Source organism: Muscardinus avellanarius (genome assembly GCF_963383645.1).
Source record: "Muscardinus avellanarius genome assembly, chromosome: 2".
Classification (NCBI taxonomy): Eukaryota; Metazoa; Chordata; class Mammalia; order Rodentia; family Gliridae; genus Muscardinus; species Muscardinus avellanarius.
Window position 1 is genome coordinate 59,976,636 of NC_137787.1, and position 25,832 is coordinate 60,002,467.

The window sequence follows — 25,832 nt, forward strand, 5'->3', positions numbered from 1 at the left end:
TCTCCACAACTTAGTGAGACCCTGTTTCCAAATAAAGTATAAAATAGGTCTGGGAGTTTGTCCCGGAGGTAGAAAAACCTCTAGGTTCCACCTCCAGTATCACAAACACACACACACACACACACAGTTTGTGCTGAGAAGTAAATAAGTTACCTGGGATTAATTCAATCCTTTTGAGGCTTGCTTTTAAGCTTTGTTATGTGGGTCCAAACAGCCATTAATTTAGGTCTAATTTGTCCTTTAATACTGAGAACACTCTCCCAAGAAATTTTGATGCCACATGCATTGAACAGTTGGTTTTGCCACCCTGACTAGTGGGAACACAATGTCCAGCCCTCTGTGAGCTTGAAAGACTGTTCTGCTTGCTCTTTTCAACAGTTCTTTCCCCAATCTCTGGTAGTTTCTTCATGTTCATGTGATGATCAATACTCAGTTGAAAGCTGTTAAGAACCTTCTACAGATCTCCAGAATCCTCTAAGTATGTGTCTTCTTGCCAATACTAGATGGATTCTTCATCGATCCTCAATTCAAGGATGCTGCTGGGTTTGCTTGGGTTCTCCTCTGCCTGGACCACAGCCCGGAGATGCTACGCACAAGCTGGGAGTAGATAAAGGCCCACTCGTTTCCCTTCAGGTAGGAATCACTGTCCTGAACTGGTTCCAATGGTTCCATGTGTGAAACCATTCTTTCATATATGTTGTCTGGCTTTTTTAGTTGTTTAAGGCAGGTGGATAAAATCCAGTCCTTACTTCCATCATGACTGGAAGTGGAAGTTCTTAGGAAGCATATGAAAGGCAAAACTTTTCTCTAGAAGTCAGAGTGAAAATGAACTGTTTTTTGAAATTGTCAAAGAACAAAAGAAAAAAATCAGAAATGAAAACCGACTCCCTCCCCTTTTATTTAAAGCCCCTCAGCAATGGTACTCTGTTCAAAGCAGAAAAACTACTGGACATATTAGAGTAAAAATTTTAATTTGTACAAATCTAAGGGAGGGGATTGAAAATCTTTAAGGAATTTACCTTTCCCATTTCACAATCACTTCAGTTTTTTAGAAGTCACAAAAATCATTATTTCAACAGCCAGAAAAATTTTCTGATGTTAAGATATTTTCATAAAGTAAAATGTTATTTCTTAATTTCTGTTCCATAATAACAACAAAAAAGTGTTACTACAGCACAAATCTGTGCAAACAATCAGAGAGAAAAGGAATAAAATAAACAGAAAATTGGTCTGAGCAAGCTGGTACTTTTTTTCTAACATGCCCCACTTTGTATTGGTAAGACCAGATAATGAGTAACACTTTTTTTTGTAACAATTCATTAATCAGAGAAATGATCCTTGCTAGTGTTTAGATGTTTTACTTAATTTGGTACCTCTGGCCTGCTGCCCCACTCGTGCCAAAATTATTATTTCTCACCCAGCAGGTGATAAATAACAACTTCAGTCGTGATTAATACCATGAATCCTTCAACCTGACTAATGCAAAAAAACTTGAGACCTATAGAACAAGTGGGTGATAATTGTGAGAATGTTGAAGCTCTGCTCAGCTTGCAAGGAAAGAAATCTACAGGAAATGAGGCGTTCGCCAGCAGTCCAGCTGATCCTCCGAGGCTTCATTAAGCCCATTGCAGCGACATCCACCATTTGAATATCAGTGTTAGGTTTTCTCACTCCCAACACTAAGTTTTAAGTATTTTCAAAGAAAAGACCACTAACTCACTTTTGCATACATTTAAATACTTATTAAATGGATGACTGCGCAACTGAATTATAAATGAGAAAACAGAATTCTTGTCCAAGTACCAAACATTTTCATATGGGTCATTTGAGAACTACAGTTATCTCCTACTTCTCTAATAATGCGACTATGTGCACAAATGTAGTTTTGCTAAAACCCAAAGCAAAATTAACATTCTCTGCTGGCAAAAACAAAACTTAGTAACAGCCAGTAACTAACGCCACAGGATGCCATGAAGCTGATCATTATCATTTAGTACTAGCCACCAAGTTAGAATACCAGTGGTCCTCAATTAGGCAGGTGGTAAAGGAACTATGTACTGTTCCAAAAGCTTTCCAGGATATAGTCCTTGCCTCCTAATAAATGTTTTAAATGGCACTATATATTTTAAGTCACAAGCCAATGGGTTCATAAAGGTGGTCAGCCAGTTAAATATAGCCTACAGAAATGTTTGTTTGGCAGGCAAGTTGTTTTAAATTTTATTTTAAAGCCTTTAGGTAAAGGAATGCATTCTCCAGACTCCCACTATTTCCTTCGTCTAATAGTCCGGCAGTCTCACTCTGAACAGAATTTGTGATTGCTGGCTAAATGGGGAGGTACTAAACAATAACAAGAAAAAAATATAAAAGTAACTTGGGCAAAGGTGAGGTGTATGACTAATTATATCCAGTGATTTTCATGAATCACAAACTAAGCACCAATTTCTTCATTTAAAACACATTTACCTGTGTCCATATCTAAAGTAAAACCTGGCATGGTGTCAAGATCACCCCCAAATTGCACAGTGCTCTAAGTGATATGGAAACACGGAAGAGGGGCATATGACCAGCCTGATCTCAAGCTAATTCTTAGGAAGAGTCTTAACCAGAATACAAAGTGGAAAAAGAAACAGAAAACAAGAACCAACTTTCCTCCTTAGCTAAGTATCTTATGATTCAAAAAGTAATCTCAACTTGAAATTCTAGACTATTGGCTTAACACTGATTCACTTCTTAAAATAGAAGTAAATAGAATATCTAACTAAATAACAACAACAAAAAGTAGAATTGGTAGTCAAAATTACCTCCCCCAAAGCCAATGGCTTTTGAAAAGTAAGCCCTATCTTATACTTCAAAGAACAGGAGAGATGGAGTGTCACCTAATTTCTTTAAACCAATTTTATTAAGATATAATTTACCTACAATAAAATATAGTTTGATGACTTTGACATATGTAAACATCTTTTTCTTTTTTTTTCTTTTTCTTTTTTTTTTTTTTTTTTTTGCGGATCTAGGGATGGAACCCAGGGACATTCTACGACAGCACCTGCCCTGTTTCTTATTCTTTATTTTGAAACAGGGTCTCACTAAGTTGCAGAGGGCCTCACTAAGTAGCTGAGGCTATCCACAACCACGATCCTCTGTCTCAGCCTCCCAAATGCTGGGATTACAAGCATGCACCACCACGTCCCGGGCTCTGTATACATCTTAAAAACATCAAAATCAAGATTTATTTCCCCAGAAATGCATCTCCCCATTCATTCAAAACAATAAAAATATGACTCTAGGCAACAACTGGTCACTGTCACTATAGACTGACTTTCCCTATCCTAAAATTTCTATATATGGAGTGCATGTGCTGTCATGTTTAGCCTCTTATCCTTAACATATTGTAATGGTTTTGAGATTCACTCGCTTGTTGCAAATAACAATAGTTCATTCCTTTTCCATCTTCTATTGCTTAAATTTACCATGACAGCTGGACATGTTGGCACACGCTTGTAATCCTGGTACTTGGGAGGCTGAGACAGGAGGATCTCACAGGTTTGAAGCCAGCCTCAGCCACTTAGTGAGGCTCTCAGCAACTTAGTGAGACCTTGTTCTAAACAAAATATAAAACAGGCCGGGCGTGGTGGCGCACACTTGTAATCCCCGCGCTTGGGAGGCGGAGACAGGAGGATCGCGCAGGTACAAAGCCAGACGCACTGGCTTAAGAGACCCTGTTTCCAAATAAAAATATAAAATAGGTCTGGGAGTGTAGCCCGAAGGTAGAAGGGCTTCCAGGAACCCCAGTACCCCCCCACACACACACCAAAAAAAAAAAATATATATATATATATATACACACACATATAATAGGTCTGGAAGAATAGTCTGGAGGTAGAAGGCCCCTCGGTTCCATTCCCAGTACCATACACACACACACAAAAAGTCAATGTACCATGACTTACCTATTCATCTATAGAGTCTGGACCTAGATTTTATTAAAATTCTAGGCTCCTTTGAATTAAGTAGCTATGGACATTCAGATATAAATGTTTGCAGGTTCATGACTTCATGAAAAGGGCAAATACTTATGTATGGAATCTGTTACAAGTAAATGTTTAAGAAACGTACATCAATTTATGCTTCCACTAGAGCAAGGCAAGCGAATTTCAATTATCTCATGTCCTTATCAGCTCTTGGTAATGTCAAACTTTTCAATTTTAGCCATTTTAATAAAGCCATCTTAATAGATGTGTATTGGTATCTCAAGGTTTAATTTACATTGCCCTGATAAATAATGACATTGTTTCTTTTGATACATTTACTGGCTATTCATAGATTTTCTTTTATATAATATCTAAGCCTTTTGCTTACTTTTTACCTTGGCTTGTCTTTTTTATTAAATTCTAAAAGTATTTCGTTGTTCTACTTACAAGATCTATGTCAGATATATTATTGCAATAATTTTTCTCCTAGTCCATGGTCTTTTCATTTTATAAACAGTGTTTGGAAGAACAAAAGCTCTCAAGTATCATTATTTAATATTTTCTTTTTTTTTCATGAGTTCTGTGTTCTTCCAGGAAAACCTTTGCCTACTCCATGATCATAAAATTTTTTCTTTAAAGATTTAGTGTTTAACTTTTACATTTATATCTATACTACATTTAGAGTTAGTTTTTTGTTATAGTTGAGGTAAGATTTAACGTTTATTTTTTAAATAGTGATAAAAAATTGTTTCAAAATCATCTGCCCATAAGACTATCCAAGCTGGGTGTGGTGGGCACCTCTGTAACCCTGGGACTTGGGAGGCTGAGATGGAGTACAGGTTCGCAGCCAGCCTCAGCAACCTACTGAGACCCTGTTTCAAAATACAAAGGGCTGGGGGTGTAGCTTAGAGATAGAAGACCCTTGGGTTCAATTCCTAACAAAACCAAAAACAAAGATTATTTATGTACCCCAACTGCTCCTTGAATTACCTAGTTTTTTTTTCTCTATTATCTCTGTTTTTTTTATTATTATTATTTTGGGTTTCATTCATTTTGAAATGCTCATAAATTTCCCACTTTTTATTTCTACTCTTCATTATTTCCTTCAGTGTGTATATTTTACTGGGAATTTAACCCAGGGGCATTCTACTTCCAAGCTACACTTCAACCCTTTTTATTGTTTGTTTTGAAACAGGGTCTCACAAGGTTGGTGAGTGCCTTGCTGTGTTGGTGAGGCTGCCCTCCATCCTGTGATCCTCCTGTCTCAAGCTTTCCAAGTACTTGGATTACAGCATGAACCACCATACTGGCTTATTTCCTTGATAGTACTTAGAAATATGATTGCTCTTTTTTTAGATTCTAAAAGTAAAACCTGAGATCTTGAATATAGATTTCTTGTTCTTTTCTAATATGAGAACGTAAAAGCTATAATTTTCCCTCTAAGAATTCCTCTGGCTGAATCCTTAAAACTTGAATATGTGTCTTTTCATTATTCCTTAATTCAAAATAATTTTTAAATTGCATCTTATGACAGCTATATTTGAAGTATGCTACTAATTCCTAAATACCTAGAGATTTTCCTTGACCTAAATTCAATTAGTAACTACCTTTTTCATAAAGAGTATTTACCTTGCACAGTCCCCTGCAAACTGTTTATTAAATGAATGAAAGTAAGAATTTTGGGAGATGGAAATATGAAGTTTGGTTAGAACCCAGCTTTAAAGAATCTGCAAATGAAATAAGAACATGGAATTAAAACATAAAGACCACATCAGTAATTAGGAAGTTGCTAAAGTATGGCTTCTTGTGTTGTTCATTGAAAAATTCAGCATTTCTGAATTCTGCAAGGGAACAGAAAATGAGCTGAAAAGATATTTTTGTTCATTTGTTTGGTACTAGGGTCTTAACCTAGGGGCATTCTACTTCTAAACTCTACCCTCAACCCTTTTTATTTTTTATTTTGAAGCAAGATCTTGCTAAGTTACTGAGGCTGGTCTCAAACCTGCAATTCTCCTGTATCAACCTCCCAAGTATTAAGATTATTGGTATATGCCATCATGCTCAGCTAAAAGATAATTTTAATATTATGGTTTAATGACTTCTAATATACAATATAGTAGATTATATATTACATGGATAATGTGTTATTACAATGATGGAGTCATATCCAGGAATGTTTCATAATTTGTCAACTAACTTACTATTTAAAACATCAATCAAGATCGGGTGTGTTGGCACACACTTGTAATCGCTGCACTTGAGAAGCTGAGACAGGAGGATCATACAGGTTCGAAGCCAGCCTCAGCTACTTAGTGAGGCTCTCAGCAACTTAATAAGACCCTGTTTCCAAATAAAATATTAAAAAAAATAGGTCTGGGAGTATAGCCCGGAGGTGGAAAGCCTCTGGGTTCCACACCCAGTACCACACACACACACACACAAAAAAAAATCATCATGATAAATACCTGGACAGTTAGTGAATAATTTTTCCTACTTAAAATCCTAGACATTTTAAGAAATTCACTGTTTTAGTCAGCTTTTTGGTTATTGTGCCCAAAATACCTGATATTACAACTTGTAGGAAGAATGATTTGGCTCACAATATTGGAGGTTTCAAAGGCCATATTTTAGTCCTTGTTCAGTTGGGATCCAGGTAAGGACTGTGGGAGCAGGGCTTCAGGGCATGGTGGTGGAAAGCAAGATGGCAGGTACAATCCCCAGGGCATGCCCCCAGTGACCGATCTCCAAACCTTGCTGAACTGGAGACATGCTCAACACTTGAGCACTGAGGCACAATCCAAACCCAAGCCATAACATTTCATTAACTGCCTTAATTTCATCATTAGCTTTGACTTATCACTTCGAGACCCCTTTTTCTTCGGTTTATTTGCTAAAGAGGTTTTAATAATACACTTAAATACAACGCTTGCTTTTTGCGGAAGAAAAAGGTAAACAAATAAATTCTAATGTTTACAACAAAAAGCTTAAACTAGTATCTTAATGCTTCAGTTTTAATTATCTCTGGTTTTATAGGACTGAAGTCTTACACTGATGAAAGTACTGCATTAAACTTGATTAAGTCAACATTTCTGATTTAAAGGAAAAAAAACACTACAAAATTAGTTATTTTTCTCATCTAAATTATAAGGGTTTACATACTATTTTTAAAACAACCTTTGTTAAGTTTAGCTTTAAACCCTAGGCAATGAAAACCAATAAGGAGCTAATTCTCCAGAAAAAACTCAGTTCCTACCATGAATGGGATTTGTGTATATGAGTAAACCAAAATAAAATAATTACACACTCAACATTAACAAACTCTACAAATGATTTTAGAACAGAGATATTAAATATGCTCTCTCCTCAGGAGCACACACATTTCAACTTAATAATCACTGAAATTTCTTTTTTTTTTTTTTTTTTTTTTGGTGGTACTGGGGGTGGAACCCAGAGGCTTTCTACCTCCGGGCTATACTCCCATACCTTTTTTTTTATATATATATTTTATTTGGAAACAGGGTCTCACTAAGTTGCTGAAAGCCTCACTAAGTAGCTGAGGCTGGCTTCGAACCTGCGCGATCCTCCTGTCTCATCCTCCCAAGCACGGGGATTACAAGCATGCGCCACCATGCCCGGCATCACTGAAATTTCATACATTAAATATTTGAGTGTGAGAACCAGAAACAACCAAACAGTATCTAATACGCAAAGCCTGGGACACTGACTCAATGGTCTATATAAGTTAATCCATCACCTAAGGGAATATTTTAGTAATTTGGCATACTTTGCAAAGTAAATGCAAATAGTTTGCTGGTTTGTTTCCTTCTTTTGTTTTTTAAGGTAGTACCTTTGGCTATCCCTCATAATAGAGGAAGGCAGGAATCAAGAGAAAGTTTTTCAAATTGGAATTAATAAATTTTTTATTAATATACCTTCATTAGTAAGTAGGCAAAGTTAAATGCATACTATATACCTTTAGTTTTATATAGGATGTAAACAAATCAAAATATGTTTTGATTATGGTAGGAAGAGATGAATCTACCTTTCTAATAACTACATTTGTCAATGAATTGGCACTAAAATATGTCACTGTACTTAAAACTGATTTTAATAATAATCCTGAAGCATCATCCTATGACAGCTCCTGATTCACTCTGAAAATGTTAAAAATTTTTTGATGTAATTTCAATATTAATGAAATTTTATTACAATGTTATATTTATCTGAAAACCATTAATCCATATGACAAGAATAGTATAACTTTCCATAATAATTGAAGTTATAGCAACATTTCTGGACAAAATTTTAATTTATAAGTTAGTAAAATAAAAGCGGAATTTCTAATCAATGAATTTATAAAACAGCTTTGGGATTAACTGGTAAATCATTTATATAAATAATAGAGCAAACAAACATAAAGCTAAACCTTCAATTCCACTATTTTTTTCTTAAAATAATTTCCAGATAGACCACAAGTACATAAATCAGACTGCCACAATGAAAAAGACTAACTCTGTTGGTCAGCTCTCCATTGATATGATCAAATACTTGAGATAATCAATTTAAGTAGAGAAAAGATTTATTTTGCTCACAGTTTCAGTTTTCAATATGTAGTCAGTTGGCTCTGCTCTTTTGGAGCCTGTGGCAAGGCAGAATATCATGGGGCGGGAAGCAATGGTAGAACAAAGCTGCTCATCTCAAGAAGGCCGCAAAGCAAACAAGAGCAAAGAGGAGGCCAGGGCTCCAGTACCCCTTCAAGGACAGGCCCCAGTGACCCAATTTCCCTCCACTGTGTCCCACCCCCTAAAGGTCCCACCACCTCCCAACAGCCCCATCAGCTAGGGAGACATTGAAGATCCAAATCACAATGCAAATATATCTCAATTTAGTTTATTTTTAGAAAAAATAAAAAAGCAAATGGCAAGCTAAAGACAAATATCCACAACACATATAAAAATATGGTAAATATGAGTTAATTTATCTATGACACAAAGATCACATATAAATCAATAAGGAAAAGAAACAATAAGATTGGCAATGGGAAAAAGCACAGACTACATATAACTAAAAAGAAAAATACTTCTAACCTCATTTATATAATTAGATACAAAATCAAAGAGGAATGTGAAACTATTTTTCACTTAGATTAGGCAAATATTTAAATGTTTCACCATAAAATTTAGTTTCATGCATATGTAAATTGTTATGACTTAGCTATGTGACCTTGAAATTTTTCTTTATCTTTTAATATGACTGAACATAATCTTTAGTCTCTGGTACAGGTTTAAGTCCCAGGGTCTGAATACCTATAAATTTTGAGACCTGATGTCTGAGGTCAAGAAATGATGGATGTTCTCAGCTCCAGAAAAGACATGTAATTCACTCTGTCTCCACCTTGTTATCCTATCCAGGCCTTCAATGGATTAGATGATGCCTACCCATATTGGTAAGGGTAGACATTCTTTACTCAATCTATTGATTCCAGTGCTAATTTCTTCTGGAAACACCTTCACATATGTACCCAGAATAGATGTTTACCAGCTGTCTGGATATGCCTTCCTCATCAAGTCGATGCATAGAATAACCATTAGGCCAGGACAGAGCACAGGGAAGGGGTGATTTAAGTTAATGCTGGTAGACCCCAAGTTGAGGCAACAGAGGAAAGAGTCTAGAGAGACAAAGGCAGCTAGAGAACACAGGACAGAAGAGTGGACAAAGTGTGTCAATCTGAGAAATTCACTAATATACATTTATGCTTTTGAGATAAACAGATAACGAGCAGCGTTTTCTTACTCTTCTATATGGCTGTTATTTAATGATAAGACTTTTACAGTGAGTAATATCAAGATACTACATTCTACAGTAAAATTTAAGATGACATGATTCTTTAGAACTCATTGTCATTTCTTGTTTCTTTGGTTTGGTCTGTATTGAGGATTGAATTCAGGGGCATTTTTCTTCCAAACTATGCTCCCAGAGATCTGAGGAGGGTGTCCCTGAATATTCAGCAAGACACTATACTATCCAGTGCATGTTTATGAGGAAACTGAATCCAGGATATCAGAAAGCATTAGAGGGAGTAGTACTGAGAGATCACAGAGGCCAAAATATTGCCTGTTCCCCATAGTGAGGTAGAAAATCTCATGATTGACAGGGTTAATATATAGAATATTTAGAAGGGCCTTGTCTCCGAAGAGAAAATAATTAGCCCTAGACTAACTATTGTTATGCGCCCACCTATAGATTTATTACATATCCAGACCCAAAAAGGTGAGCTAATAATCCCAAATGCTGGCAAAGAAGTGAACAAGTATGAAAAGTGACAAACACGACATATTTACATATAAATTTCACTAGTACTTTTGTGAAAATTACCCTTTTTCCCAGAAAAGAAATGAGAGCATTATTAAGATGTTTTGTCTCAAAAAAATTAACATCCTTCAACTCATCCAATTATCAAATGTAAATCATATCTACTCAGATGAAATGTTCAATTCAGTTTAGATATGAAGAATACTCTAAAATGTTAAATCCGTGCCTTACTTAACTGCTTTATAATCATCCATATTTTCTAAGGGCACATTTGTTAAAAACATTCTTCCCATGATCAGTTTCACATGTATCTAGTAATCTCAATTATATAACACAAAGTATAGGCCTTAGAAAAGACACTGTTTATTCCATATGTAAAAACAAAGCTCAGTGAGTAGATCCCAGAAAGATCAAAAGAAAATAAACATAACTATCCAGTTGTTTAAGCTTTATTTTTTACATACTTATAAAGGGAACAAAAACTTCAAGATAGAGTACAATGTATCAAATGAAATTATTCAAAAGTAATGTGTACACAAATAATAGTATAATGAACATATTTAAGATACATTATATAATATGTGCTGAGGTTTCAAGAAAAAGTGATTTTGGTTTTCAAAATTCTATACCAGTGTCTACTGTAGCATTCAAGTACAACATTTTCAAAAGTTAAATTTAACAACAACTAACATATAACTACGACAACCTGCCTTTGCCACGATCTTCAAAATAGTGTTGTTCAATTCTTCTACAGAAAGCAAGGAGGTTGCTATAGTTTTTCACCTTCTCAGAAAGTTCATCATTGGTCAATTGTGTAGTAAGAATGGTATACAGATGGCCAAATACCAGTGCATCGAGTTCAGTAGGCCTAAAACAAAATTAAAATGGGAGTAAAATGAGTGATACCTAACAGTTATGATGAAAACTACATTTTTTTTTCCCAGAACTTGTGTCATTCTACCTCTGAGCTACAACCAGCCCTGTTTTCTATTCTTTATTTTGAAACAAGGTCTCATTGAGTTGCAAAGGAACTCAGTAAGTAGCAGCGGAAGCTACTAGCGAACCCAGGGGCCTTCTACCTCCAAGCTATATCCAGCCCTATTTTCTATTCTTTGAGTTGCAAAGGGCCTCACTAAGTAGCTGAGGCTGTCAGCAAACTGCGATCCTCCTGTCTCAGCCTCCAGAATCCTGGGATTACAAGTGTGCGCCACCACACCCAGCTCTGAAAACTTCATTAAAAAAAATTTTTTTTACTTTACATTTTTGCTAAAGAGTAAAAAAACTATCATACTGATAGTTTTAAAGAAAACATGTACTAGCCCACCTACATGTGAAAATATATTGCAATTATTTGGTTTCGCAGAATAGATTCTGGAGTCAGTCAAACCTAAATCCGAACCCAAATTCAACCACTTATTAGCTAGACATCCTTGATCATTATTAATAAATGTTACATGGCTTTAAATACCATCTTAATGCCTCCAATCCCCAAATATTTACCTCTAGTCCTAGTTGCTCATAACATTTCCATTTCAATGTAAAATGAACATTTTAAACCTACTTATCCACTCGCCTTTCTAAAATAAAAGGAACCAGTATCCATGCAGCTGTTCAAATAAAAAATCCAGAGGCAACCCTTGAGTCCCCTTGCATCCCATAGTTATTAGCAAGTAGTGAGATACTACTTTCAAATTATGCCATAAAGCCACCAGATATATCTTCATTACTGAATCTCAGTCCAAGCTACTGTTCTCTCACTTATAACACTGCACCAGCAGTGTGACCTCTTGCTTCCACACTAGCTAAAATGCGTGTGTGTATGTGTTTACTAGGAACTGAACCCAGAGGCATTCCACCTCCAAGCTACAACCCCAGATCAATTTTATTTATTTGAAAACTGTCTCACTAGGTTGCTGAGAGCCTCACTAAATTGCTGAAATTGTCCTCGAACCACAGTTTTCCTGTCCAGCCTCAAAGTCCTGGGATTACAGGTGTGTATCACACTTGGCTAAACCTGACTTTTAAAAAAGACAAGAAGTTCAGAAAAATATCTGTAACACATATGAAAGATAAGAAAAAAATATTATCCAATATTTCTACTGAATTGCTAAATCAAGCCAACACCTTCATGTGCCCCTCATTTTAATTACTTCAATATACCAAATGAATAGAAAATATAACTTTTCATCCTTATTCTTACCAAATAGTTTATGGGTTATAATTTGGATATAAATTGTAATTCTCCCCCTAAGAGCTGTATGATATTTCAAATATATTGTCACATTTATCATTAAAGATTTTTTATTAGAAAAATATTCCAGGATGATAAATATATTTTTAAAGTCCTAAGAAATATGTTGCCTTCTTATCATGCATTATCATTTTTTCCACATTTCTGCTGGTTATCTACTATTCTTTCATTTGAATATCAAAATAAAAACAGTACTATAAAATGTGACCATTTTTCTAATCTTTTCTATTTTAAATTTTTCTGGCACTCATCTTTTTGTGTTTTGCTTATTTATTACTATTTCTTATTTCTTTCTCTTATACCCTTCATAGTATTATCTAGTTTCAAAAGCATTAATTTTGTCTGGTTTCCTAGTTTTTCTTTTCTAATATATTAACTTGTCATCTCTTCACACTACTAGAAATAATCTACATGTCTTTTATATATATACCAATCATTGATATTTAGGATTGTCATTCAAATTTGTACATTAAAATTATGCCCCTTGCTCTTTTATCCTTTTCTCAACATGCATTTGCTGTAAGATCTCTGTTGTTAACTATCTTTTTTTCCTTTTTCTCATTGAGTAATGGCCATTTGTTTTTTTTTTTTTTTTTTTGGTTTCTTTTTTGCAGGCTGGGGATGGAACCCAGAGGTATTCGACCTCAGAGCTACACCCCTGCCCTATTTTTTATTCTTTATTTTGAAACAGGGTCTCACTAAGCTGAGGAGGGCCTCACTAAGTAGTAGCTGAGACTATTCACGAACTGCAATCCTCCAGTCTCAGCTTCCTGAATGCTGGGATTACAAGTGTGCGCTAACAGGCCTGGCTGGTTTCTTTCATAAGAACTATCTCAACATTCTCAGTATGTAAGCTAGGACAAAAGTTAATTCTAATTTTAGGAGGAAAGGGAGGATCCACAGGGAAATTCAAAGAATTTGTTCAAATTCAGTATATGTTAGAGAGTCAAAAGTAGAATTCAGGCTTTTAACTTGGAGTCTAATCTATAAATCTTAAGTTAGGACTCCACTAGCTAAGGTATAGTATCTTACAAAATAAAGAGAAAAATCTCTTTCCTTCTCTTTGTCATAACAAAGAGAAAACTCAAGTTACATTTTCCTAAATGTTGTTTATTTGTATTTTAATATTGACTAAGTTTGGGGATTATAGTTCAATGGCAGAGTATTTGCCTAGCATGAATAAAAAGAAAACAGGAAAGAAATGATACTGACTAAATAGCTGAGTAAACCTAAAATTTTAAAATTATATCTTTCTTCAATCATAATTATTGGTTAGGAAAAATGCTTATCTATTTAAGCATCATATAAAGTAAGATTAATTCAAATATCTACATCTTAATATCAACTAAACAGTTACTAATTGTAAGCCTTTAGTTTTGTAATTATTCTGAATTTAAATTTATTATAAGTTTAAATATAATTGTACCCTTATGAAGAAAAATAATATCTTGCGATTTCCTCTGAATCACATGTCAAATGATCTCTGGTAATTAATACTTTGACAATAAATTTTAGCTTAGTAGAAAAAAAATTAGATCTATTTTTTCAGCCTCCCCTAGAGATAACATACCTAACAAAACTAGTAAGCCAGAATCATGTCCTTCAAACAATAAAACACAACCCTTCGGGCTTTTCAACTCCTAAGAATTTCAACATCAGAAAGAAAAGGCACTACATAATACTGACATGTGGATAGATTTCTTTGTGTTAGAGACTAAACAGCAGAAATAGGAACAGAGTTAGAAGCTTTACCTACCAGGATTTCACGTGACTTTGACCTTTCTGTTTCAAAGATCAATAGGTCCCAAATTTTAATATCAGTTATATGTAATAATATATATCAACTGCATTATAAAATAACATAATTTAAATATTTCCAAGCTGCCCTCATAGCCATTTTTACTACAAATATTAATGTCTTTACCAAAGATGTTTGACATAGCTATAGAAGATGAATGCCTATGAAGATGTAAAAATAATAGCAAATAAAGTCCTTTGAAAATTATAAATTTAAAAAACAAAGAAATGTTTAATAAAAAGCCAAGAAAAGGTTAGGTTTTCAAAGCAAATCACAGGAATTAAAATGCTAATTTAAGCCCATGTTATATTATACTGGATTACAGAATAGCCATGTTGACAAACTAAAATTGTGATTTTTTTTAACAAAGGAAAAGTCATTCTTTCCCTACATTAACAATTCTTTCCAAGCTGGAAAAAAAAAATACATATACATACATACATACATACATATATATATATGTATATATATGTATATATATATGTATGTGTATATATGGTTTTTTTTTTTTTTTTGCTGGTACTGGGGATGGAATCCAGGGGCCTTCTATTTCCGGGCTACACTCCTAGACCTATGTTATATTTTATTTGGAAACAGGGTCTCTTAAGCCAGCTGAGGCTAGCATCAAACCTATGTAATCCTCCTGTATCAGCCTCCCAAGCACGGGGATTACAAGTGTGCACCACCATGCCCGGCTTCCAAGCTGAAGATATTTTTAAAAATTGCAAATGAAGCCAGGTGTGGTGGCACATGCTTGTAATCCCAGCATTCAGGAGGCTGAGACAGGAGGATCATGGTTCGCAGACAGCCTCAGCTACTTAGTAAAGCCCTTTGCAACTCAGTTGAGAACCCGATTTCAAAATAATGAATTAAAAAATAATGCTGGGGTGCATCCCCAGAACCTAAAAAAAAAAAAAAGCAAATGAAATATGAATCTCTCTCTCTTTCTCTCTCTCTCATATATGTGTGTGTGTGTGTGTGTGTGTGTGTGTGTGTGTGTGTGTGTGTGTATGTATATATGTATATATAATATATATGCTTTATTTAATCTATATCCTTTATATAAACTTCTATGCTTCACAAATATTTTCATAACTTAGAAAATAAATTCATAACAGTGCTTGTCCATCTGACAATATTCTTTATCATTTGGTTTTACTGCCTTTCTAGACCCCAGTGTATCATCCCACATGCAAAGGTTGCATTAACAGCATCTTCATTTTCACAGTACTTTACAAACTTAGAATTTTAAGATTCTACAATTCTGTACATAGCATCTTGAAATACCTTTATTAGAAACTTCACCGTATCATAAAGAATGACTGATTTACAAATTACACCTTAAGAGAAACTCCTAATGACAAGGACCACAATTTAGAAATCTTAGTTCCTTAGAAACTAACAACATGCCTGGCAGTTCAAAGGTGTTAAATGTTTAAAGAGTAAAAAAATAAATTTTAAAAATAGATCTTTTCATAAATATTTCTTGAAAAAGTAATTCCTCTATGAGAAATGTGCAACCTAGCCGGGCGTGGTGGCGCACGCTTATAATCCCAGTGTTCGGGAGGCTGAGACCAGAGGATCCAAGTTCATGGAGAGCCTCAGCTATTCAGTGAGGCCCTCCACAACTTAGTGAGACCCTGTTTCAAAATAAAGAATAAAATAGAGGCCAGCGGGTGTAGCTCAGAGGATGAATGCCCCTGGGTTCCATCCCCACACCCACAAAAAATAAAAAATAAAAAAAGAAAGAAAGAAAGAAAGAAAGAAAGAAAGAAAGAAAGAAAGAAAGAAGGAAAGAAAGAAGGAAAGAAAGAAAGAAAGGTCAACCTAACAATATAGAAAAAATTAAATAATAAAAATAAAATGTCTTACTGCTTATTGAAGAAATATGGTTGTGTTCCCAGTCTTTGAGAAAGAGCTTGACAGCACTGGTCTACATCTTCTAAGACCTACAGTAGGCAATGGAATCCAAAGAAATATATTTAAATTATCAAAACATATTTAAATTATCTAAAACTTCATTTGTATCACAGTTTAACTACAAGTACATTTAAGTTACTTGTAAGGATTACTATCAAGGAAGTTTTTCTATCAAAATTCCATTCCCTAAAAAATGTTTTCCTGAATCCATCCATATATTCAAATGACTTTGCATATATTTAAAAAACTGCTCTAAAAAAATGACACTGTTGACCCAGCACAAGTAAAAGCACTTATTTTCTCACTAGTGAAGATGAATTTTATTTATTCTAGCCCTATTCATTTCCTTAATCCTCCTTGTGGCACCATCTGTGAGATAGCTGGCTAGGATCGGTGGTAGCGTTGGCAAAAGAGAGAATAATTAGTTTAATGATACTCAAACTCATGACCTTGACAAGATACCTATATATATCTATACATACATATTTAAAATTTGCTACTTCGGTATATTTAAGACCAAAGAAAAATAGATATATTAAGAACTGTGTTTAATAAGGCTTTTTTAAGCCCTGATGCTGCAGATCTATATTTATTGACATAAAAGATACCCCAAATGTATTGTTTAACGAGGAAAAAAAATCAGATTACAGAGTGGCAGGCATAATATGATCCCATTTAAGTAAAATATTGCTAAGAGATATAAAAAATATTCTCCAAATAAGAGTGGCAATTTTGAGGTAGTGGGATTGCAAGCAATTTTTATTTCTAGTTTGTACTGTTCTGCATTACATAGTTTCACAAGAAACATGTATGACTTTTATAAAATAAATAAAAACTACTTCACGAAAGAAAATAACAACAAATGTTTTGCTAATTTTATTTCTTGCTGTGATTTCTTTGTACTTTTACTGGCACATTGTGATGTAAGACAAATGTCTCACATCATAATGCAGTTCATGGTGATAGTGGCATATATGCACAGAGCACTTGGTGGGCTTCCTCCTGGTACTGATTTTTAAAGGAGTACTATTTTCAATGCAAAAAGTTGAGTGTTCTGTCAACTTTAACTTGAACTGACCTGGTCCAGAGTCTTGTTACCCCATCCGATGGCTTTCATCTTACGTTTAACTTCCCATTGTTTCTGATAGGCCAAAATATGATTCAGAGGCCAAGGATAAGGAGATCCATACCTAGAATGAGTGATCTAAAGCAAAAGGATTTTGTAAAAACATGATCCTTCCTAAAAACAATGCCTGTTTTTACAAACAGAATTCTAAAGGAAATAATTTTCAAAGAACATAAATAGACCAACCTGAAAAAAAAAAAACACACAGCTTGCAATTTAAAAAATTAAAATTTTAAACCATTCCCTTTAAAAATATATAAACGTTTGTGTACTTTATAACCGGTTATATCAAACAATGACACATAGCTTCCCTAAAATGTATGTGCAAGCAAAATTAAAGTAAGCGAAAAACTATATCACTAATGGTATAAACCACAATGTTTCATTTATGAGCAGGGACTTGAGATTCTGAGCAAAAGTGTTTTCTCATTAAATTTTAATTAAGATAAATGTTGCAGAACCACTCACCTCTCCTACTGTAGCTTCATCACACCACTGAAGATATAACTAGGAACAAACAAATAAAAACAGTTTCTAAAACTTTAGAATACCAAAGAGAAAAAAGACAAAGCTATTTCTTGAGATAATTTTTATAAGCCAACTTTCTAAGTCGCATAGGCAAATAATTTTTTTCTTAGCTCATACTTCTGTTCAGAATTATTAAATTTAATGGTGATACTTTATAACACATTTCTAAATAGCACTAAAGTATTTTACAGATATTATTTAAGTAAATTTCAAAAGGCTGAGGAAGATAATGAGTAAGCAAGGATCATTCCTTTTTATGAACAGAAAAACTAGAACTCAAAATATTAAGCAACTTGTTCAAAGATAATGATCAAATAATTTGAGTAACCTAGAATCAAGTGATCATTTTCTCATTTCTCAATGACTATAAAAAACCATAAGTTTGTATTTTATAAGAGAATTCAGATAATAAGAGATTGTATTTTAATTCAAGCCCTATTATGTTGTACCTCTGCAGTCAACAGCATATTGTTGACTAATTCCATGTAAGCTTTCATTTCAGCTTTTTGGACTTCATCCAACCCATCACTAAGAGAATGGCCCTAAAGGGAATTTAAAAAAATTTAAAAGAGCATTATATTAAATATACAAAAACTTTCAGTTATTATACTAGCAAGTAATATGACAAACAAGTATTCAATGGGTTGATTTCCAAAATATCTTCTTAAACATTTTATATAAAATCATATTTAATAGTCTATCTCTATAAAATACTAATAAATAGTATCTATCATTATACAAATATATCTTTAAATAAACAAAATTAAAGCATCAATTATTTCACAAAGGAAGAAAACATAAAGGTTAGCAAACCTTGTTTTTTTAAGAGATTAACCTTAAGTGCCAGAACACTAAAACATGTTGTTTATAAAGTGTTCAATGATTAAAAAAGTAAAGGTATAAGAAATAAAGCAATAATTTCAAAATCCTAACACAATATAGTAATGGATTGATATGTAAAATGGTATTCTTCAATCTGGCAATCTGTTGTAAAATTTTAAAAGACATATCCCATGACATCCCAATACCACTTAGAGGATTTGTCTTAATGAGACAAATAAGTGTGTAAAGGTGTATGTAAAAGAAAATTTATTCTGGTATTCAGAATAGCAAAAAGTCTCGGCCACAACAACAACAAAAAAAAACCCTCAAGAAAGACTTGAGTAAATAAAATTATAATATACCCAAAACAAAAGAATACAATAATTTAAATGATGATGTATATCTATATATTTAAAGTCATTAATGTGAAAGAATTTATAAATACATCAGTAGCTTTAAAAAGTAGGTTGGGTAGGGCATGGTGGCCATGCTTGTAATCCCAGCATTTGGGACACTGAGACAGGAGGATCACGGTTTGCAGACAGCCTCAGCTACTTAGTGAGGCCCTTTGCAACTCAGTGAGACCCTGTTTAAAAAAAAATAAAAAAGACTAAAAAAAGGACAGGAGTGTAGCTGGGAGGTAGACTGCCCCTGAGTTCCATCTTCAGTACCACACACACAAAAAGTAGGTTGTAAAATATCTTTTTTTTTTTTTTTTTCAGTACTGGAGATAAAACCCAGGGGCATTCTACCTCTGAGCAACACCACCAGCCCATTTTTTATTATTTATTTTTTGAAACAGGGTCTCACTGAGTTGCAAAGGGCCTCACTAAGTAGCTGAGGCTGTCTGTGAACCACGATCTTCCTGTCTCAGCCTCCCAAATGTTGGGATTATGAGTGTGCCACCACACCCAGCCTCAGATGATATAATCTTAATGGGAATTGTTTATAAATAGCTATTAAAATTGGGATACAAGAAGGATATTAGACAATGGAGAAGAAGTGAGAGTAGTTTGGGGAAGGGGGAGATGAAGAATTAATGAAGTAAACACTTTCACTGACCGTATATACATTTTTAGAATACTAATGCCAATGTCAATATTTTGTATGGTGAAGAGGGGCATGGGGAAGGAGCTGAGGAAAAGTTCATCAAGTGTTGTGTGCATATATGTCACAATCACTATGAACTACACTATGATATGAAGCTATAATGTACCAATTAAAGTATACAAAATTAATAACCATAACAAATCTAAATAAATGAAAAGTAGAATCATTCCAATGGCTAAATTAACACTTTCAACTTCTAAACACATTACATATATCCCTGCTCAAAGGACAGGCATACACTTTTTAAAAACCTAAAAGTTTTCATTTCTGACCTAAATTCTCATAAGCATGTTAAGAAATATATCTAAACTAGGCATGGTAACACAGTGCTTGGGAGGCTGAGACAGGAGGATCGCACAGGTTCGAAGCCAGCCCCAGTTACTTAGTGAGGCTCTCAGCAACTTGGTGAGACCCTGTTTCCAGATAAAGTATAAAATAGGTTTAGGAGTATAGCCCGGAGGTAGTAAGCCCCTGAGTTCCACCCTCAGTACCACACACACACAAAAAAAGAAATATATTTATCACTTTATTAAGATCAAATTATCTTTTGCCACTTTGAATTATATTATAAAAAAACTTATACTTTAGAAATATTTTCTAGTAGTATGTATAATATTTTATAAAACTAGGTTAAAATCAGTGTAAATGTTCCGACACCCTAAAGAATGATGAATGACTTAAGAGTGACTATGATCAAATGTATTTAATATCTTTTTTATTACCTTGGCTTTAACAAACTGGACTATTGGACCAAGTTCTGACACTACTTGATTTCCCACATGAATAAAAGGTACTTTACCTGTTGAGGGGAAAAAAATGGGAAAACACTTTTAGTAAATTAAAGTTAGTGCTAATAAAAATGAATAAAAGCTAAGGCATATTTATTAATAGTGATATTTTAGTTATAAAACTGTAACTTTTAAATATTGTACTCAGATGTTTTACATCATACAAATTTTTAAACCCCAACTACTAATCACATTTTTTTTTCCCCTGTATGGAGAATGGAACCCAGGAGCATTCTACCTCCAAGCTACACTCCTGCCCTATTTTATTCTTTATTTTAAACAGGATCTCACTAAGGTGTGGATGGCCTTACTAAATAACTGAGGATGGGTGGGAATCTATGATCCTCCTGTCTCAGCTTCCCAAGTACTGGGATTACAAGGGTGTGCCACCATGCCAGGCTTACTAATCACTTTTAAAACAGAAAGGAAAAAAAGTAGATTACTTTCTATAGTTCCCACCTAGATAGGAGATTACAATATTCTATTTTCAGACTTAATGCTAACAAATCACTACATGGCAGTAAACCAAATTATCCAAATTATGGGAACAAATGACATGGTTCATGACCACATATAGATTTCAAAGAAATTTAACTGGGCTTTCACTTCAGAGTATGGAACAATGAATCAATCTCTATTTCAAACTATTTCTAAGAAGGCTTATTTTTATATTTTTAAATTTTAAGTCTCTAAATTCCATGCTAAGATCAACATTTTAAGCATATAATGGTATATTAATAAATGTCTCTAACTCAAAAGATCAAGAATGAAAGTTATAATGCTCAACACATAAGAAAAGTAGAATAGTAGTACTTATAAAAACTGGTTTTTTTTTTTAGCCAGGCATGATAGTGCATGCTTGTAATCTCAGTACTTAGAGGAGGCTTTGACAGGAGGACCCGGGTTCACTGCCAGCCTCAGCTACTTAAGTGAGGCCCTCCACAACTTAGTGAGACCCTGTTTCAAAATAAAGAATAAAAAATAGGACTGTGGGCATAGCTCAGAAGTAGAATGCCCCTGACTTTAATCCCCAGTACTGTAAAAACAAACAAACAAAAAAAACTTTTATTTAAATGCCACATTTAAAAAGTAATATTTCAGCAAGAGATCGATACACAGGTCCAGGAAACTTATAAAACTCCCTTTAGACAGGATCAGAGAAAAGGTTCCCCATGCCACATAATTGTCAAAATGACCAATGTGGAAGCCAAGCAGAGAATCTTAAAGGTAACAAAAACAAAAGGCCAAGTGACATTCTGAGGCAAACCAATTAGAATCACTCCAGACTTCCCAAACCAAGTCATGAAAGCCAGAGGACTTGGAGTAACATATTCTAAACTCTGAAAGAACACAACTTTCAGCCAAAAATTTCCTACCCAGCACAACTATCTTTCAAATTAGATGGGGAAATAAGATGCCTCCATGATAAACAGAAATTGAAGGAATTTATGTCTTCAAAACCAGCACTAGAGAAAATACTCAGAGATTAACTACAAAGAAGAAATAGGTAATACACACCAGAACCAGAGAAACAAGATTTTCCATCCAGCAGACAACTAAGCAAAGAAGAATAAACAGTATTTCAAACAGAAATAAAATCTTAACATGTTAGGAATTAAAAGTTATCTCTCAATAATCACACTGAATGTAAATGGCCTCAATTCCCCAATAAAAATACATAAAGTGGCAAAATGGATTAAAAACCAGAATCCACCCATCTGCTGCTTACAAGAAACACACTTTACAAGTAAAGAGAGTAACAAACTCAAGGTAAAGGGCTGGAGCAAGGTAATTCATGTTAAGCAGCCATCCTAACAAATGTGAAGTAGTATTTCATTATAGTTTTTATTTGTATTTCCTTAATAATTAGTTATATTATGATAATGATGAGTGATGTTCATGTGTTTATTGGTCATATAAAAATCTTTGGAGATTCATTATCTATTTTAGTCTTTTACCTATTTCTAAATTGTATTGTTTGCTTTTATTGTTGCTAGTTTTTAGGATTTCTATTTGGAATATTAATATACCTTCAGATATAGCATTTGGAAATATTTTATCCCATTCTATCAGTAACTCTTAATTCTGTTTACAATGTATTTGGATGTACAATTTTTTAAAATTTTTTAGGAAGTTTGTTTGTTTATTCTTTTGTTGTCTGTGCCTTTGGAATCACATCCAAGAAATCACTGGCAATTTCAATGTTGTAAAGTTTTATGACCCAGGTTTTCTTCTAAAAGTTTATAGTCTTAAGATTTACATTTAAGCCGGGCGTGGTGGCGCACGCTTGTAATCCCCGCGCTTGGGAGGCAGAGACAGGAGGATGGCGCAGGTTCGAAGCCAGCCGCGCGCGCTGGCTTAGGAGACCCTGTTTCCAAATAAAGAAATGTAAAAATAGGTCTGGGAGTGTAGCCCGAAGATAGAAGGGCTTCCAGGAACCCCAGTACCACCAAAAAAAAAAAAAAAAAGATTTACATTTAAGTCTTTTATTTGTTTATTTATTTATTTAATTTACTTATTTTTTGGTGTTACTGGGGTTTCTGGAAACCCTTCTACCTCTGGGCTACAATCCCAGTCTCTGCCTCCCAAGCACAGGGATTACAAGCCTGCACCACCACACCCAGCATCTCTTATTTATTTTGGGTTAATATTTGTATATGGTGTTCGGTAAAGGTGTAATTTTATTCTTTTTTATGTAATTATTATTTTTCAACAATATTTAGTGAAAAGACTATTATTTCCTTCACCAAATGTTCTTGGAAACCTTGTCAAAAATAACTTGACCATATATGGAAGAATTTATTTCTAGGCTTTTTATTTTACTCCACTGGTTTATATATCTGCCTTTATACCAGTACTACACTGTTTGGATTATTGTAGCTTTATAAGGTTTGAATTCAGAAAATGTATGTCTTCTAGCTGTGTTGTTTTTTGAGACTGTTTTGGGTGTTTAGAGTTCATATTTCATGTAAGGATAGATTTTTTTCTGAAGTCTCAAGACTTTTTTTATAAAGATTACATTAAGAAGTGGGAACTCTAAAATATTGTTGGTAGAATTGCAAATTAGTGCAACCACTTTGGAAAACAGTATCGAGGATCCTCAGAAGAATGGGAACAAACTTATCATTTGATCCAGAAATACCACTTCTGTGTATCTACCCAAAAGAAAGTAAACCAAACTACCAAACTAATGCATGTGTATCTATGTTCATAGCTGCACAATTCACCATAGCCAAACTATGGAACCAGACAAGATGTCCATCAGCAGATGAATGGATTACAAAACTGTTGGATGTGTACACAATAGAATTTTACTCAGCCATAAAGAAAAACACAATTATGTCATTCACCGTGAAATGGATGGAACTGGAGGACATTATGCTAGGTGAGATTAGTCAGTCACAAAAAATAAGTGGATGCTTTCCCTAACATGTGAAAGCTAGGGAGAAATGGGTAACAAGAGGAACTCTAGATGAAGAAGGAGATCCTACAGAGAAACAAATAAGGCGACCTATCTGAGGGAATGGGAGGGTGAAGAGGGAAATGTGATGTACTTAAACACATCAAAGTGAATCACTAAGCCAAGCATGGGAAGGAGGGATGAGGAGGGAAGGAGGTGGGGATTGGGTATGGGCTAATTGGATAATGTGCACATGTATGTCTCCACAAATCTTTTATCCCATTAAGATGTATAACTAGTAACATATTATAGAAATGATCTCTGAAAGTATAGCCTTAACTGAATAGACACTTCACAAAAGAAGAGATACAAATGGCCAATAGATACATGAAAAGATATTCTACATCATTAGCCATCAGGGAGATGTAAATCAAACTATGCTGAGATTCCATCTAACCCCAATCAGAGTGGCAAATATAAAGAAATCAAGGCAAGGATGTGGGGAAAGAGGAACTCTTTTATACTGTTGGTGGGAGTAAAAACTAGTTTAGCTGCTATGAAGATCAGTGTGGAAATTTCTTAGAAAACTGGGAATAGATCCACCATATAATCCAGCTCTACCACTCCTGCGTATTTTTCCAAAGGGACTGAAATCAGAGAACTACAGTAACATATGCATACTTATGTTCATAGCAGCACAATTTGTAATAGCCAAAATAAGGAACCAATCCAGATCTCCATCAACAGATAAATGGATTGTAAAATTATGGGAAATACACACAATGGAATTCTATTCAGCTATAAAGAAGAACAAAATCATGGCATTCGCAAGAATATGGAAAGATCTGGAGAACATTATGTTATGTGAGACCAGCCAAGCATAGAAAGAGAAGGGACATGTGTTTGCTCTAATATGCCCAAACTAGGGAGCATTGGGGATACCAGAAGGACTCCAGATAATGGAGGGGAAACCTCACCAAAACTAGAATAAAAGGATAGGAGATGAAGAAGCCTGAGGTTGATTAATCAAGGAGCTACATTCGAATATGTGTGCAAAAGTATGAATATAGCATGGTTAACCTGGACACTCATTGATGGGAAGGGGGAAAGGGAACTGGGGTGTGGGCGGAGAGGGCACCAAGCACAGTCTAAATGTATACCATTTTCAATATGTTCCACTTATAAATAAAAGTAAAGGAAAAATAAAAATAAAATCCTCAAAAAATAAAAAATAAAAAGTAATATTTCATTTTAACAAATACTGATATTTGATGAAATTATCAGAGATGACAAGAACAAAATGGCAAGAAGGTCTATTCTACATGCTACAGGGTGAAACCTGCTGTCAGACCTAGTTCAAATGGAGTTCACACTAATAGCAGGCCTCTTCCTGCTTCTTATCCATAGATTCACTTCTCTGGCTCAGGCTGGCCTGGGGTAATAGATGAGGTTCATTTGCAACCATAGCACAACACACATTACAAAGAAAAGGAGGGCCTTTTTGAATATAACTCAGTAGATATATTTAGAAAGCGTTTCCCTTCTACCAACTGTGTGTGTGTGTGTGTGTGTGTGTGTGTGTGTGTGTGTGTGTGTGTATTTCTGGGGACTGACCCCAGGGGCAGTACCTCTGAGCTACACCCCCAGGCCTATTTTATTTTCTATTTGGAAACAAGGTCTTGCCAAGCTGCTGAGAGCTCCACTAAGTTCCTGAGGCTGGCTTCGAATGTGTGATCCTCCTGTCTCAGCCTCCCAAGTACTGAGATTACAGATGTGTACCATCATGCCCAACTTCCTTTCTGTTTTGAA

At 34.5% G+C, this 25,832-nt stretch overlaps 1 protein-coding gene across 2 annotated transcripts in view; it reads right to left on the minus strand.

The window, feature by feature from the left end:
• Positions 1-10,976: 10,976 nt before the first annotated feature.
• The window catches only part of MTX2 (metaxin 2), a gene marked incomplete at both ends in the record, with an annotated part of 62,850 nt that continues 47,994 nt past the window's right edge, over positions 10,977-25,832 (minus strand). The window contains 6 exons of one of the 2 annotated variants that reach the window (XM_080688923.1): positions 10,977-11,148; positions 16,202-16,278; positions 17,328-17,384; positions 17,844-17,882; positions 18,353-18,445; positions 20,558-20,634. In XM_080688923.1, coding sequence (XP_080545049.1) covers positions 10,977-11,148; positions 16,202-16,278; positions 17,328-17,384; positions 17,844-17,882; positions 18,353-18,445; positions 20,558-20,634 — 515 coding nt within the window. Of the gene's footprint in view, positions 11,149-16,201; positions 16,279-17,327; positions 17,454-17,843; positions 17,883-18,352; positions 18,446-20,557; positions 20,635-25,832 lie in introns of both variants that reach the window. The other variant, XM_080688922.1, reaches the window with a different exon arrangement.